This window comes from Hypanus sabinus, chromosome 31 (assembly GCF_030144855.1).
Source record: "Hypanus sabinus isolate sHypSab1 chromosome 31, sHypSab1.hap1, whole genome shotgun sequence".
Lineage (NCBI taxonomy): Eukaryota > Metazoa > Chordata > Chondrichthyes > Myliobatiformes > Dasyatidae > Hypanus > Hypanus sabinus.
The window spans coordinates 31,732,264-31,746,527 of NC_082736.1; the positions used below are offsets into that span (position 1 = coordinate 31,732,264).

A 14,264-nucleotide genomic window follows, 5' to 3' on the forward strand; every position below is an offset into this window, starting at 1 on the left:
GTAGGAAGGAGGACACCTCCGCTCCAACCCCACAAGTGGAACATCCCGGTGGCCGAACATATCTACTCCCATCCCCGTTCGGACATGTCGATCTGTCGCCTCCTCTCGTGCCACGACGAGGCCCCCCTCAGGGTGGAGGAGCAACTGGGGAGCCTCCAACCCGATGGCATGACTATCAATTTCTCTTCCTGGTTTAAAAAAAAACACCCTCCCCCTCCCCTCTTCTGTTCCTCACTCTGGCCTCTTACCTCTTCTCACCTGCCCATCACCTCCCCTGGGTCCCCTCCTCCTTCCCTTTCTCCCACGGTCCGCTCTCCTCCCCTTGTCAGAGTCCTTCCTCTCCAGCCCTTGACCTTTCCCACCCACCTGGCTTCACCTGTCTCCTTCTAGCTATCCTCCTTCCCCTCGCCCCCATTTTTGATTCTGGCGTCTTCCCCCCTCCCTTCTCAGTCCAAAGAAGGGTCTCGGCCCGAAACACGCAAAGTGGAGCTCAGCAGGCCAAGCAGCATCTGTGGGGATGAGTAGACGGTCGACATTTCGGGCCGAGACCCTTCATCAAGACTGGCCGAGGAGGGGACCAGGCGAGGTGGGAGATGATGGGCAGGTGGAGCCCAGCTGTGGGTGGTCTAAAGATGGGGGCTGCGATGTGATAGGTGGAACCAGGAGCGGGACGGTTGATGGACAGGTGGGGCACGTTGGGCAGGCGCAGTTCAGTGACAGGGGCATCTCGTCCATGGATGCTGCCCGGCCCGCTGAATCCCTCCGGCATTTTGCGTGCGTTGCTATTATTAAATGTTTCGAGCCGAGGCCCTTCTTCAGGACTGAGAGGGAAGGAGGGAGGGGAGACCGCAGAATAAAAAGATAGGAGGGAGGGAGGGGAAGGAGGACAAGCTGGAAGGTGCTTGGTGAAGCCAGGTGGGTGGGAAAGGTCAAAGGCTGGAGAAGGAGGAGCCTGATAGGAGAAGAGAGCGGGCATGTTACTGTCCTGTCAATACATGAAGTTCACTTTCATGGAACTTAAACTCTGGGGAACTTCGTTAGATTCAGGAGGTGCCTATAGAGTAGCCGCCTGAGTATATTTTTGTTACGTTCTTGGTCTTCATGCCGCCATGGTCTCGGGCGTTTGTGTGCTCAGAGACACTGTCCCGCACGCCACCATTGCAATGTGCAGTCTGCCGCCTTCCGGTCAGCTCGAACCAGCCAGGCCCCTCTCATTCCGCACCGTTCTCTGTGAGCTCCGGAGGCTGCTGTGCATGAGAATCTGAGATACTCAAGTCACCCCGTCTGGCGCCACGGCCAAAGTCACTCAGACCGCATTTCTGCCCCATGGTCTGCTTTAATGTCGCTGCCGCGTGATTGGCTGATCAGGCATTAACGAGCAGGTGTACAGGTGGCTCCGGCGTGTGTGTTGCAGGGCAGCCTGAGTGCGTTAACCTGTGGGTACGGCAGCGAGTCTCCCCCTCCCCGCCCCGCACTAACAGGCAGTGATCTCTGATGTACGCGCCAGCCTACACTCTCTGACACCTCGGAGGTGTCGTTTCCGTTCGTCACACCAGGGAGACTGAGGAGCAGATGGAGCTGTCAGCAGCTGAGGTGGGATTGTGTGAGTGTGTGTGTGTGTGTGAGAGAGAGAGAGAGAGAGAGAGAGAGTGTGTGTCTGTGTGTGTGTGTGTGAGTGTGTCTGTGAGTGTGTGTGTGAGTGTGTGTGTGTGTGTGAGTGTGTGTGTGTGTGAGTGTGTCTGTGAGTGTGTGTGTGAGTGTGTGTGTGTGTCTGTGAGTGTGTGTGTGAGTGTGTGTGTGTGTGTGAGTGTGTGTGTGTGTGAGTGTGTCTGTGAGTGTGTGTGTGAGTGTGTGTGTGAGTGTGTGTGTCTGTGTGTGAGTGTGTGTGTGTGAGAGAGAGAGAGAGAGAGTGTGTGTGTGTGTGTGTGAGTGTGTCTGTGAGTGTGTGTGTGAGTGTGAGTGTGTGTGAGTGAGTGTGTCTGTGTGTGAGTGTGTGTGTTTGTGAGTGTGTGTCTGTGTGTGTGAGTGAGTGTGTGTGTGAGTGTGTGTGTCTGTGTGTGAGTGTGTGTGTTTGTGTGTGAGTGTGTGTGTGTGTGAGTGTGTGTGTGTGTGTGAGTGTGTCTGTGAGTGTGTGTGTGAGTGTGTGTGAGTGTGTGTGTGTGTGAGTGTGTGTGTGTGAGTGTGTGTGTGTGTGTGAGTGTGTCTGTGAGTGTGTGTGTGTGTGTGTGAGTCTGTGTGTGTGAGTGTGAGTGTGTGTGAGTGAGCGTGTCTGTGTGTGAGTGTGTGTGTTTGTGTGTGAGTGTGTGTGTGTGTGAGTGTGTGTGTGTGAGTGTGTCTGTGAGTGTGTGTGTGAGTGTGTGTGTGTGTGTGAGTGTGTGTGTGTGAGTGTGTGTGTCTGTGTGTGAGTGTGTGTGTGTGAGAGAGAGAGAGAGTGTGTGTGTGTGTGAGTGTGTCTGTGAGTGTGTGTGTGAGTGTGAGTGTGTGTGAGTGAGTGTGTCTGTGTGTGAGTGTGTGTGTTTGTGAGTGTGTGTCTGTGTGTGTGAGTGAGTGTGTGTGTGAGTGTGTGTGTGTGTGAGTGTGTCTGTGTCTGTGTGTGTGAGTGTGTGTGTCTGTGTGAGTGTGCGTGTGTCTGTGTGAGTGTGTGTGTGTGTCTGTGTGAGTGTGTGTGTGTGTGTGTGTGTGTGTGTGTTAATGTCTTCGCGGGTTGAGATCAGCTCTTCTCAGACAGTGGCTGGTTTTCACTCGTAGTCTGAGAAGACGTGGTATGTCACCAAAGAGACGCTGGCAAATTTCTCCGGGTGGACAGCGGGGAGCATTCTGACTGGCTGCATCACCGTTGGATAAGGAGGGGCCAGGGTCAGAAAAAAAACTGCAGAGAATTGCAAACCCTCAAACGTCCATCATTAAAGACCCCCATCACCCAGAACATGCCCTCTTCTCATTGCTGCCATCAGGGGCCTGAAGACACACACTCAACGATTCAGGGACAGCTTCTTCCCCTCTGCCATCAGGGAGAAGGTACAGGAGCCGGAAGACACACACTCAACGATTCAGGAACAGCTTCTTCCCCTCTGCCATCAGGGAGGAGGTACAGGAGCCTGAAGACACACACTCAGCGATTCAGGAACAGCTTCTTCCCCTCTGCCATCAGGGAGGTGGTACAGGAGCCTGAAGACACACACTCAACGATTCAGGAACAGCTTCTTCCCCTCTGCCATCAGGGAGGAGGAACAGGAGCCTGAAGACACACACTCAACGATTCAGGAACAGCTTCTTCCCCTCTGCCATCAGGGAGGAGGTACAGGAGCCTGAAGACACACACTCAATGATCAGGAACAGCTTCTTCCCCTCTGCCATCAGGGAGGAGGTACAGGAGCCTGAAGACACACACTCAACGATTCAGGAACAGTTTCTTCCCCTCTGCCGTCAGGGAGGAGGTACAGGAGCCTGAAGGCACACACTCAATGATTCAGGAACAGCTTCTTCCCCTCTGCCATCAGGGAGGAGGTACAGGGGCCTGAAGACACACACTCAACGATTCAGGAACAGCTTCTCCCCCTCTGCCATCGGGGAGGGGGTACAGGAGCCTGAAGACACACACTCAACGATTCAGGAACAGCTTCTCCCCCTCTGAATCATCACACAGCCCATGAACACTGCCTCACTACTTTTTTTTTAGCAGTATTTATTTAATTTTGTTTGACCAGTTTAGGGTTGTTAGTCCGGAGTTGAACCTCCCCAGCCCAGAGGACCACTGGACCTCTGCCCTTTGACCTGTTCGGCGTGGGTGACCAGAGCACAGAGGAGATTTGACAGCATGTTCACAGGATTTCATGGACTAGAACTTTACTGAATGGAGCGTCAGGAGATTGATAGGTGGCCTGACAGAGGGGACATCTACGAGGAGGGTGGACCCTGTCTGTTCCCCAGGGTTGGACATCAAGGTGAAAGGGGGGAGATTTAATAGCAACCCGAAGGGCGACTTTCTCACCCAGAGCAAGGTCCATAAATGCAACATTTAAAAGCCACTTGGTCCACCGATTGAGAAGAGGGAGGAGCTTCCCAGCCTGGAGTCTACGGACCCCCGGGTTAATGGTAGGGGTCCGTGTCATTTAAAAAAAAGGGTTGGGAACTCCTGTTTTCGAGGGATAGGGGTCAGAGGCAGGCAAACAGAAAGGATTAGATGGGCTGAAGGGCCCGTTTTCTCTCTGTATAACTCTGATGATAGCCAATCGGTTACACACAGGGTGTCTGTAATGGTGCCCGCATCAAAACATACACAGACAGACACAGTGGATCAGTGATGGCAAAACTAGTTTTCAAGTTTATTTCTAGGTTCATTGGCACGGTGAATGTCCTCTTTCACCTCCCTTCCCTCAGTGAGGTGCTCTCTCCTCACCCGTCCCTCAGTGAAGTGCTCCCTCCTCACCTCCCCACCCACAGTGAGGTGCTCCCTCCTCACCTCCCCACCCACAGTGAGGTGCTCCCTCCTCACTTCCCCTCCCTCAGTGAAGTGCTCCCTCCTCACCTCCCCACCCTCAGTGAAGTGCTCCCTCCTCACCCCACCCTCAGTGAAGTGCTCCCTCCTCACCTCCCCTCCCTCAGTGAAATGCTCCCTCCTCACCTCCCCACCCACAGTGAGGCGCTCCCTCCTCCCCGCCCACAGTGAGGCGCTCCCTCCTCACCTCCCCACCCACAGTGAGGTGCTCCCTCCTCACCTCCCCACCCTCAGTGAAGTGCTCCCTCCTCACCCCACCCTCAGTGAAGTGCTCCCTCCTCACCTCCCCTCCCTCAGTGAAATGCTCCCTCCTCACCTCCCCACCCACAGTGAAATGCTCCCTCCTCACCTCCCCACCCACAGTGAGGCGCTCCCTCCTCCCCTCCCCTCCCACAGTGAAATGCTCCCTCCTCACCTCCCCACCCACAGTGAGGTGCTCCCTCATCACCTCCCCACCCACAGTGAGGTGCTCCCTCCTCACCTCCCCTCCCACAGTGAGGTGCTCCCTCCTCACCTCCCCTCCCACAGTGAGGTGCTCCCTCCTCACCTCCCCTCCCACAGTGAGGTGCTCCCTCCTCACTTCCCCTCCCTCAGTGAAGTGCTCCCTCCTCACCTCCCCACCCTCAGTGAAGTGCTCCCTCCTCACCCCACCCTCAGTGAAGTGCTCCCTCCTCACCTCCCCTCCCTCAGTGAAATGCTCCCTCCTCACCTCCCCACCCACAGTGAGGCGCTCCCTCATCTCCTCCCCTCCCACAGTGAAATGCTCCCTCCTCACCTCCCCACCCACAGTGAGGTGCTCCCTCATCACCTCCCCACCCACAGTGAGGTGCTCCCTCCTCACCTCCCCTCCCACAGTGAAATGCTCCCTCCTCACCTCCCCACCCACAGTGAGGTGTTCCCTCCTCACCGCTCCCACAGTGAAATGCTCCCTCCTCACCTCCCCACCCACAGTGAGGTACTCCCTCATCACCTCCCCACCCACAGTGAGGTGCTCCCTCCTCACCTCCCCTCCCACAGTGAGGTGCTCCCTCCTCACCTCCCCACCCACAGGTGCTCCCTCCTCACCTCCCCTCCCACAGTGAGGTGCTCCCTCCTCACCACGCCACCCACAGCAAAGTGCTCCCTCCACACCACTCCTCCCACGTTGAATTGCACTCTCCGCACCTCCCCTCCCACAGTGTGAAGCTTCCTACCCCCCACCCTACACAGTGTGACGCTCCCTCTCCACCCCTCCCTCCCAGTGTGAAGCTTCCTCTACCCCTCCCTCAGTGTGACGCTCCCTCTCCACTCCTCCTTCCCAGTGTGCTCCCTCTCCACCCCTCCCAGTGTGACGCTACCTCCAGCCCTCCCTCTCAACCCCTCCCTCCCAGTGTGATCCCTCTCCATCCATCCCTCCCACAGTGAAGCTCCCTCTCCACCCCTCCCTCCCACAGTGTGAAGCCCTCTCCACCCCCTCCCACGGTGTGCTCCCTCTCCACCCTCCCTCCCAGTGTGAAGCTCCCTCTCCACCCATCCCTCCCACAGTGAAGCTCCCTCTCCACCCCTCCCTCCCACAGTGTGAAGCCCTCTCCACCCCCTCCCACAGTGTGACGCTCCCTCTCCACCCTCCCTCCCAGTGTGAAGCTCCATTATAGGTCTAGTAGTTGAATAACAACGGTAGTTTTTCAGATTAAAGGTCTTAGTTAAAGTCTAAGTAGGAATAAATGACATACGTAATGTTGATTTTAATAGTAAGTTTCATCTTAGGTTTGGTAGCTGTGGCATCAAACCCTTCTCCTTATTTTGCTGCACTGGGGCGATTGCACCTGCGAAACTTCATGGTGTTTGGATAAGAATAGCTGCTGCTACAAGGCCTATGTGGGTTACTGATGAGTGAAGCTCCCTCTCCACCCCTCCCTCCCACAGTGTGAAGCTCTCTCTCCACCCCTCCCACAGTGTGAAGCTTGGCTCACCTCCCTGGCAACCGGTCAGCGAGAGATGACAGCGGTCAGCCGTCCACATGAATTATCTCTCTCACTGAAAATGCGTTTCCACTCAGCTGAGAAACTGAAGGCAGACACTTCAGTGTTCCTGGGGGGCTCAGAAAATGACAGAAAACTCGCACTGGAGATGATCGGCTGAAACATTCTTCCAGCTGAGTGAGTCACCTCACACATAAATAGCCCGTTTCCTCGGTTGGAGAGAGCTGCAGGTTAGCAGCCTGTTCCTCAGGGAAACCCGCAAATGGACGTTTCAAACTCAGCAGCGAAATATCCCCGAGGTGAACAGACAATAGACAGTAGGTGCAGGAGTAGGCCATTCGGCCCTTCTAGCCAGCACCGCCATTCACTGTGATCGTGGCTGATCATACACAATGTACCCCGTTCCTGCCCTCTCCCCATATCCCTTGAACCTGCTATCTATAAGAGCTCTATCTAACTCTCTCTTGAATGCATCCAGAGACTTGGCCTCCACTGCCTTCCGGGGCAGAGCATTCCACAGATCCACCGCTCTCTGGGTGAAAAAAATTTTCTGCATCTCTGTTCTAAATGGCCTACCCCTTATTCTTGAACTGTGGCCTCTAGTTCTGGACTCACCCATCACTGGGAACATGCTTCCTGCCTCCAGCGTGTCCAATCCCTTAATAATCTTATATGTTTCAATTAGATCCCCTCTCATCCTTCTAAATTCCAGTGTATACAAGCCCAGTTGCTCCAATCTTTCAACATATGACAGTCCCGCCATTCCGGGAATTAACCTTGTGAACCTACGCTGCACTCCCTCAATAGCAAGAATGTCCTTCCTCAAATTTGGAGACCAAAACTGCACACAATTCTCCAGGTGGGGTCTCACCAGGGCCCTGTACAGCTGCAGAAGGACCTCTTTACTCCTATACTCGATTCCTCTTGTTATAAAGGCCAGCATGCCATTAGCTTTCTTCACTGCCTGCTGTACCTGCATGCTTGCTTTCATTGACTGATGTACAAGAACACCTAGATCTTGTTGTAATTCCCCTTTTCCTAATTTGACTCCATTTAGATAGTAATCTGCCTTCCTGTTCTTGCCACCAAAGTGGATAACCTCACATTTATCCACATTAAACTGCATCTGCCATACATTTGCCCACTCACCCAACCTGTCCAAGTCACCCTGCATCCTCATAACATCCTCCTGACATTTCACACTGCCACCCTGCTTTGTGAAATCAGCAAATTTGCTAATGTTACTTTTAATCCCTTCGTCTAAATCATTAATGTATATCGTAAACAGCTGCGGTCCCAGCACCAAACCTTGCGGAACCCCACTGGTCACAGCCTGCCATTCCGAAAGGGACCCGTTAATCGCTACTCTTTGTTTCCTGTCAGCCAGCCAATTTTCAATCCATGTCAGTACTCTGGAAGGGGTGAGGAGGGACGCTATGGGAGGGAGTGAGGAGGGAAGACTGTGGCAGGGAGTGAGGAGGGATGCTGTGGGGGGTGAGGAGGGAACACTATGGGAGGGGAGTGAGGAGGGACACTGTAAGAGGGAGTGAGGAGGGAATGGTGTGGGAGGGTGAGGAGGGATGCTGTGGGAGGAGGTGAGGAGGTATCGCTGTGGGAGAGGAAGTATAGTTGTGGGAGTGGTGAGGAGGGAACAGTGGGAGGGAGTGAGGAGGGGATGGTGTGGGAGCAAGCGAGGAGGGAATGGTGTGGGAGCAAGCGAGGAGGGAATGGTGTGGGAGCAAGCGAGGAGGGAATGGTGTGGGGGGTGAGGAGGGAACACTGGGAGAGGAGGGATGCTGTGGGGGTGAGGAGGGGATGCTGTGGGAGGGAATGAGGAGGGATCGCTGTGGAAGGGGATGAGGAGGGAACACTAGGAGGGGAGTGAGGAGGGACGGTGTGGGAGGGAGTGAGGAGGGGATGGTGTGGGAGGGGTTGAGGAGGGACGCTGTGGGAGGGGTTGAGGAGGGACGCTGTGGGAGGGAACGCTGTGGGAAGGGTGAGGAGGGAACGGTGTGGGGGGTGAGGAGGGAACACTGGGAGGGAGTGAGGAGGGAACGCTGTGGGACGGAGTGAGGAGGGAACACTGGAAGGAGTGAGGAGGGACATTGTGGGAGGGGTGAGGAGGGGCTGCTGTGTGAGGGATGAGAAGGTATTGCTGTGGGAGGGAGTGAGGAGGGAATTGGGAGAGTGAGGTGGGAACACTGAGAGGGGTGATCAGGGACTCTTTGGGAGGGGGTGAGGACTGACGTTGGGGGAGGAATTGTGAAGGGAACACTGTGGGACTCTGTGTGACTGATGTGAGATTTCTGTTCCATTATCTGTTCTGCACTGTTTCCCCACAGTCCTGTGTCAGTCCCCAAACTAATCCCACTGTCCCACTCTCTCCCCACAGTCCTGTGTCAGTCCCCAAACGAATCCCACTGTCCCACTCTCTCCACAGTCCTGTGTCAGTCCCCAAACTAATCCCACTGTCCCACTGTCTCCACAGTCCTGTGTCAATCCCCAAACTAATCCCACTGTCCCACTCTCTCCACAGTCCTGTGTCAGTCCCCAAACTAATCCCACTGTCCCACTCTCTCCACAGACCTGTGTCAGTCCCCAAACTAATCCCACTGTCCCACTCTCTCCCCACAGTCCTGTGTCAGTCCCCAAACTAATCCCACTGTCCCACTCTCTCCCCACTCCACACCCCTCCGTTGGAGAGAGCTGATGGAGGGGTGAGGGGAGAGCCAGATCGTTGAAATTCGCTGCTGTTAATCTGGAGGCCTGAGTGAGTGTGGTTGCAATAATTCTCGAGGAGCTCGACACCCTCCAGGAAAGGGCACCCTGCGAAACACTACCCAGGCACCCCACCACTCCACCGCCAGTACACAGAGGCTCATCCTGTATCAAACTCGCCACGGTTTCTCGGCCCTCTACTGTGACCGCCTCAAACCCACCAGCTCTCCTACCCGTGGAGGACAAGTGCAGTGGGCACCACTACCCACAGGTTCCCCCCCCCCCCCCTCCATCACCCCAGCTGGGAAAGAGGCCCGAAGGAGACGCGAGGGAGCAGTTTACTGGGGTCGAAGGCCTATGCAAGTCGAGGCAAGTGGTGAAGTGAAGTCCGAAGTTGGAGGGTCTGGGGACGGGGCCTGGGAGCCTGGAGGCGCCCTGCCCTGGAGTTGGAGACCTGTGAGGGTTAGGAGGGTAGGAAAGCTGGCTTGCTTTGCTGTTGTTTTATAGTTGTCACCTGTCTTCCTGTGGGCATGCTACGTTGGCGCCAGAGGGTGTGGCTGAAGCCAGGAGAACGTAGGCCAGTGGCCGAGTCCTGTAACTGGCATCGGAGAACTTCCCGTGAGAGGGGCTTGTTTTCCTGGTGTCCTTTCGTTGCTCGATCCTGTTCTGGCGAGCATCGTAGGCCTATTCTGTGGGCCCCAGAATGTGTGGCGACGCCTGTGGGCTGACCACAGCACTTCCTCAGCTTGCCTTGGTTAACGCCAGATGGAGATAGAGGGAAAAAGATAAAGAAAGGGAATGAAAGAGGGAGAGAAAGTGGGATAGTGAGTGAGAGGAAAAAAGAGACAGAGAGAGAGAGAAATACAGATAGAGTGAGTGAGAGAGGAGAAAAATATAGTGAGAGATAGTGAAAGAGAGGGAGAGAGAGAAATATAGATCAAGTGAGAGTGAAAGAGAGAGGGAGAGAGAAATATAGTGAGAGTAAAAGAGGGAGAGAGAAATATAGATAGAGTGAGTGAAAGAGAGACAGAGAGAGAAATATAGTGAAAGGGAGAGAGAGAAATATAGATCGAGTGAGAGTGAAAGAGAGAGATGGAGAGTGAAATATAGTGAGTGAAAGAGGGAGAGGGAGAAATATAGATAGAGTGAAAGAGAGACGGAGAGAAATTTAGTGGGACATAGTGAAAGAGAGAGGGAGAGGAATATAGATAGTGAGAGGGAGGGAGAAATATAGATAGAGAGAGTGAAAGATGGAGAGAGTGAAAGAGAGAGAGGGAGAGAGAAATATAGATAAAGTGAGAGTGAAAGAGATAGACGGAGAGAGAAATATAGATAGAATGAAAAAGAGACAGAAATTTAGTGAGATAGTGAAAGAGACAGGGAGAGAGAAATATAGATAGAGTGAAAGAGAAACAGAGAGAAATTTAGTGAGAGATAGTGAAAGAAAGAGGGAGAGAGAAATATAGATCGAGTGAGAGTGAAAGAGAGAGATGGAGTGAAATATAGAGTGAGTGAAAGAGAGAGAGAGAAATATAGATAGAGTGAAAGAGAGACGGAGAGAGAAATTTAGTGAGAGATAGTGAAAGAGAGAGGGAGAGAGAAATATAGATAGTGAGAGAGGGAGAGAGAGAAATATAGATAGAGTGAGAGTGAAAGAGAGAGAAATAGAGAGCAAAAGAAATAGAGAGATAGCAAAAGAGGGAGCAGGGAGAGAGTGAAAGTGAGAGAGAGAACAAGAGATAGAGAGAATTAGATAAAGACAGAGAGGGAGAGAGATAGTGAAATAGAGAGAGAGAGTAGTAGAGGACAGATGGAGAGTGAGAGGGGGATGATATATATAGAGAGAAATATATAAATATGTATAGAGAGATATAAAGAGAGAGAAAGACAGAGAGGGAGAGAGGGCAGGAGAGAGATATAGATAGCAAGATATATGTGATCTTAGTTACCAACTGCATTTGATGTACACGGGATAACTAAATCTAAATCTGAATCTTTCACTCTCCTGTCGCCGGGTCTACATCCTGGAACCCCCTCTTTAACAGCGGAGAGGGAGGACAGCAGCTCCACCTCCCTTCTGAAGGGACAGCTAGGGGCCGGGTGATAAATTCTGGCCCTGGCCAGCGAAGCTGAGACCTGACGAGTGAATTCTGAAGGATTCGGTCCAGATTGCCAGTGGCAGGTTCAGCCTGACAGCAAGTCGGGGGCTTGGAGGCACTGTGTGAATTACAGAGATTCCAGGACCACCTCTCCTTCCAGCAACCCCCTCAACCCCTGGATCCAACCAGACAACGGTGACCTTTCAACAATGATAAAGAGATAACATGTGAGAGAGAGACAGATTGAGATAGAGATATGGAGGGAAAAATAGAGAGGTAGAGAGAGAAATATAGAGAGCTGGAGAGAGAGATAGAGAGGGAGAAGTATATCTAGAGGGAGAGAAAAATAAAGAGGGAGAGACATGGTGAAATAGATAGAGAGTAAAAGAGGACACATGGGGAAAGAGTGAAAGAGAGGGAGAAAGACGAAGAGGGGATATATATATAGAGGGAAAGAAAAAGAAAGAAAGGTAGAGAAAATGAGATAGAGAGAGAGAAAGACTGAAATAGAGAGGGAGAGAGAGAGAGGTTCAGACCGAGAGAGGGAGAGAGACAGTCACAGAGAGAGATAATGAGAAATGTATATATAGAGAGAGAGAACCACAGAGAAGGTAAAGATAGAGGGGATATATATATATAGAGGGAGAGAGAAAGAAAAAGAGACAGGTAGAGAGAAAATGAGATAGAGAGAGAGAAAGACTGAAATAGAGAGGGAGAGAGATAGAAGGAGTGAGAGAGATTAGAGAGAAGAGAGATTCAGATCGAGCAGGGGAAAGACAAATAGAGACAGAGATCGAGAGAGAGAGAGGTTCAGACCGAGAGAGGGAGAGAGACAGTGACAGAGAGAGATAATGAGAAATGTATATATATAGAGAGAGAGAACCACAGAGAAGGTGAGAGATATTGAGAGAAACGGGGAAAGAGCGGGAGAGACCAGTCGCATCCAAGCTGCCCAGTTTAATTCTGTGCTGCCCTTTAGGTCCTGTCAATAATAGGCATGCTGCTTTCGAGCCGTGTTGCTCTCGGTGGCAGGAAGCTCAGTGGCAGGGCGAGAGTCTGCGATGGGCTTCCCTGCGGAGATGCTATCGGCTCCCCAGAGCTGCCAGATGTCTCCCCCCCCAGGCAGACCACGGGCTCCACCTGTGCACGGAAGGAGATCTGGAGGTCTGGCTGGGACCTGTCCATTCCTGTTACATCCGAGAGGCATCCACTGGACTGAGGAAAGGAATGAACAACAGGTTACCCAACTCCCCCATCAGCTCCTGTACCCAGCCCCTTCATAAAACTTTCCAGTCCAGATCGTAGGCACTGAGTGAAGCTCCCTCCGCACCGTCCCATCACACACTCCTGGGGTCCGACACAGAGTGAAGCTCCCTCCGCACCGTCCCATCACACACTCCTGGGGTCCGACACAGAGTGAAGCTCCCTCCACACCATCCCATCACACACTCCCAGGGTCAGACAGGGAGTGAAGCTCCCTCCACACCGTCTCATCACACACTCCCGGGGTCAGACACAGAGAGAAGCTCCCTCCACACTGTCCCATCATACACTCCCGGGGTCAGACACGGAGTGAAGCTCCCTCCGCACCGTCCCATCACACACTCCTGGGGTCCGACAGAGTGAAGCTCCCTCCACACCATCCCATCACACACTCCCAGGGTCAGACAGGGAGTGAAGCTCCCTCCACACCGTCTCATCACACACTCCCGGGGTCAGACACAGAGAGAAGCTCCCTCCACACCGTCCCATCACACACTCCCGGGGTCAGACACAGAGTGAATCTCCCTCCGCACCATCCCATCACACACTCCCGGGGTCAGATACAGAAGAAGCTCCCTCCGCACTGTCCCATCACACACTCCTGGGGTCAGACACAGAGTGAATCTCCCTCCACACCGTCCCATCATACACTCCCGGGGTCAGACACGGAGTGAAGCTCCCTCCGCACCGTCCCATCACACACTCCCGGGGTCAGACACAGAGTGAAGCTCCCTCCACACCATCCCATCACACACTCCTGGGGTCCGACACAGAGTGAAGCTCCCTCCACACCATCCCATCACACACTCCCAGGGTCAGACACGGAGTGAAGCTCCCTCTGCACTGTCCCATCACACACTCCTGGGGTCAGACACAGAGTGAAGCTCCCTCCACACCGTCCCATCACACACTCCCAGGGTCAGACACAGAGTGAAGTTCCCTCCACACCGTCCCATCACACACTCCCGGGGTCAGACACAGAGTGAAGCTCCCTCCACACCATCCCATTCCCTCCCACAGTCCTCCAATTTTCCTTTCATCCATGATCAGAGTCTTTAAATGCCCCTGTAGTATCTGCCTGTCCCACCAACCCCAGCAGGCCTGATGACGGGTCTCGGCCCACATTTCAGTGGGTGCTGCCTGGCCCGCCAAGTCCCTCCAGCGATCCGTGTGTGCGTTGCTTCGTATTTCCCGGCACCCGCGGGTTTCCACGTGTTTCGTGGCCTGGCCAGGGCTTTTCAGAACTGCAGCCTTGCCTCACAACTCCGCCAGGGATGGTCAGAGAAGGTCGGTGGCAAAAGGAGGGTTGGGCCGCCCCCCCCTCCCGTTTAAAATCCCAGAGCTGGGGAGAAGCCAATGGAGGCTCCGGTGACCTCATCCCTGGGAGGGGAAAGGTCAGAGGCTGGGGACAGGGGACAGCTCGAAAGGCTGCATCTCAATCAGTCGGCCAACCAATAAACGAGTAGATAACCACCCTATCAACTTGCGTACTGATCAATGGACAGGGAGTCCCCTGTTCCTGCCTGCTGCTTGCCTCTTTATCGACAGTATGTACTTACGAATGGAATAATCTGTCCAAACGGCACGGTATGAAGAAGCTTTACAAACAGGGGCTCCCGATCTGGGACCTTGCTTAATGGTATCGGTCTGTGGCATAACAAGAAAGGTTGGACAGCCCAACCTTAGGCTTGACCTCATTACAAGCGGTGACAATGCAACGGCACC

At 53.6% G+C, this 14,264-nt stretch overlaps 1 protein-coding gene across 1 annotated transcript in view; it reads left to right on the forward strand.

The window, feature by feature from the left end:
- Positions 1-14,264, forward strand: part of LOC132383710 (somatostatin receptor type 4-like) — a 44,305-nt gene that overhangs the window by 8,565 nt on the left and 21,476 nt on the right. Inside the window, exon 3 of the mRNA XM_059954898.1 lies at positions 12,256-12,440. Within this exon, the coding sequence (XP_059810881.1) occupies positions 12,256-12,440 (185 nt within the window). The remainder of the gene's footprint in view (positions 1-12,255; positions 12,441-14,264) is intronic.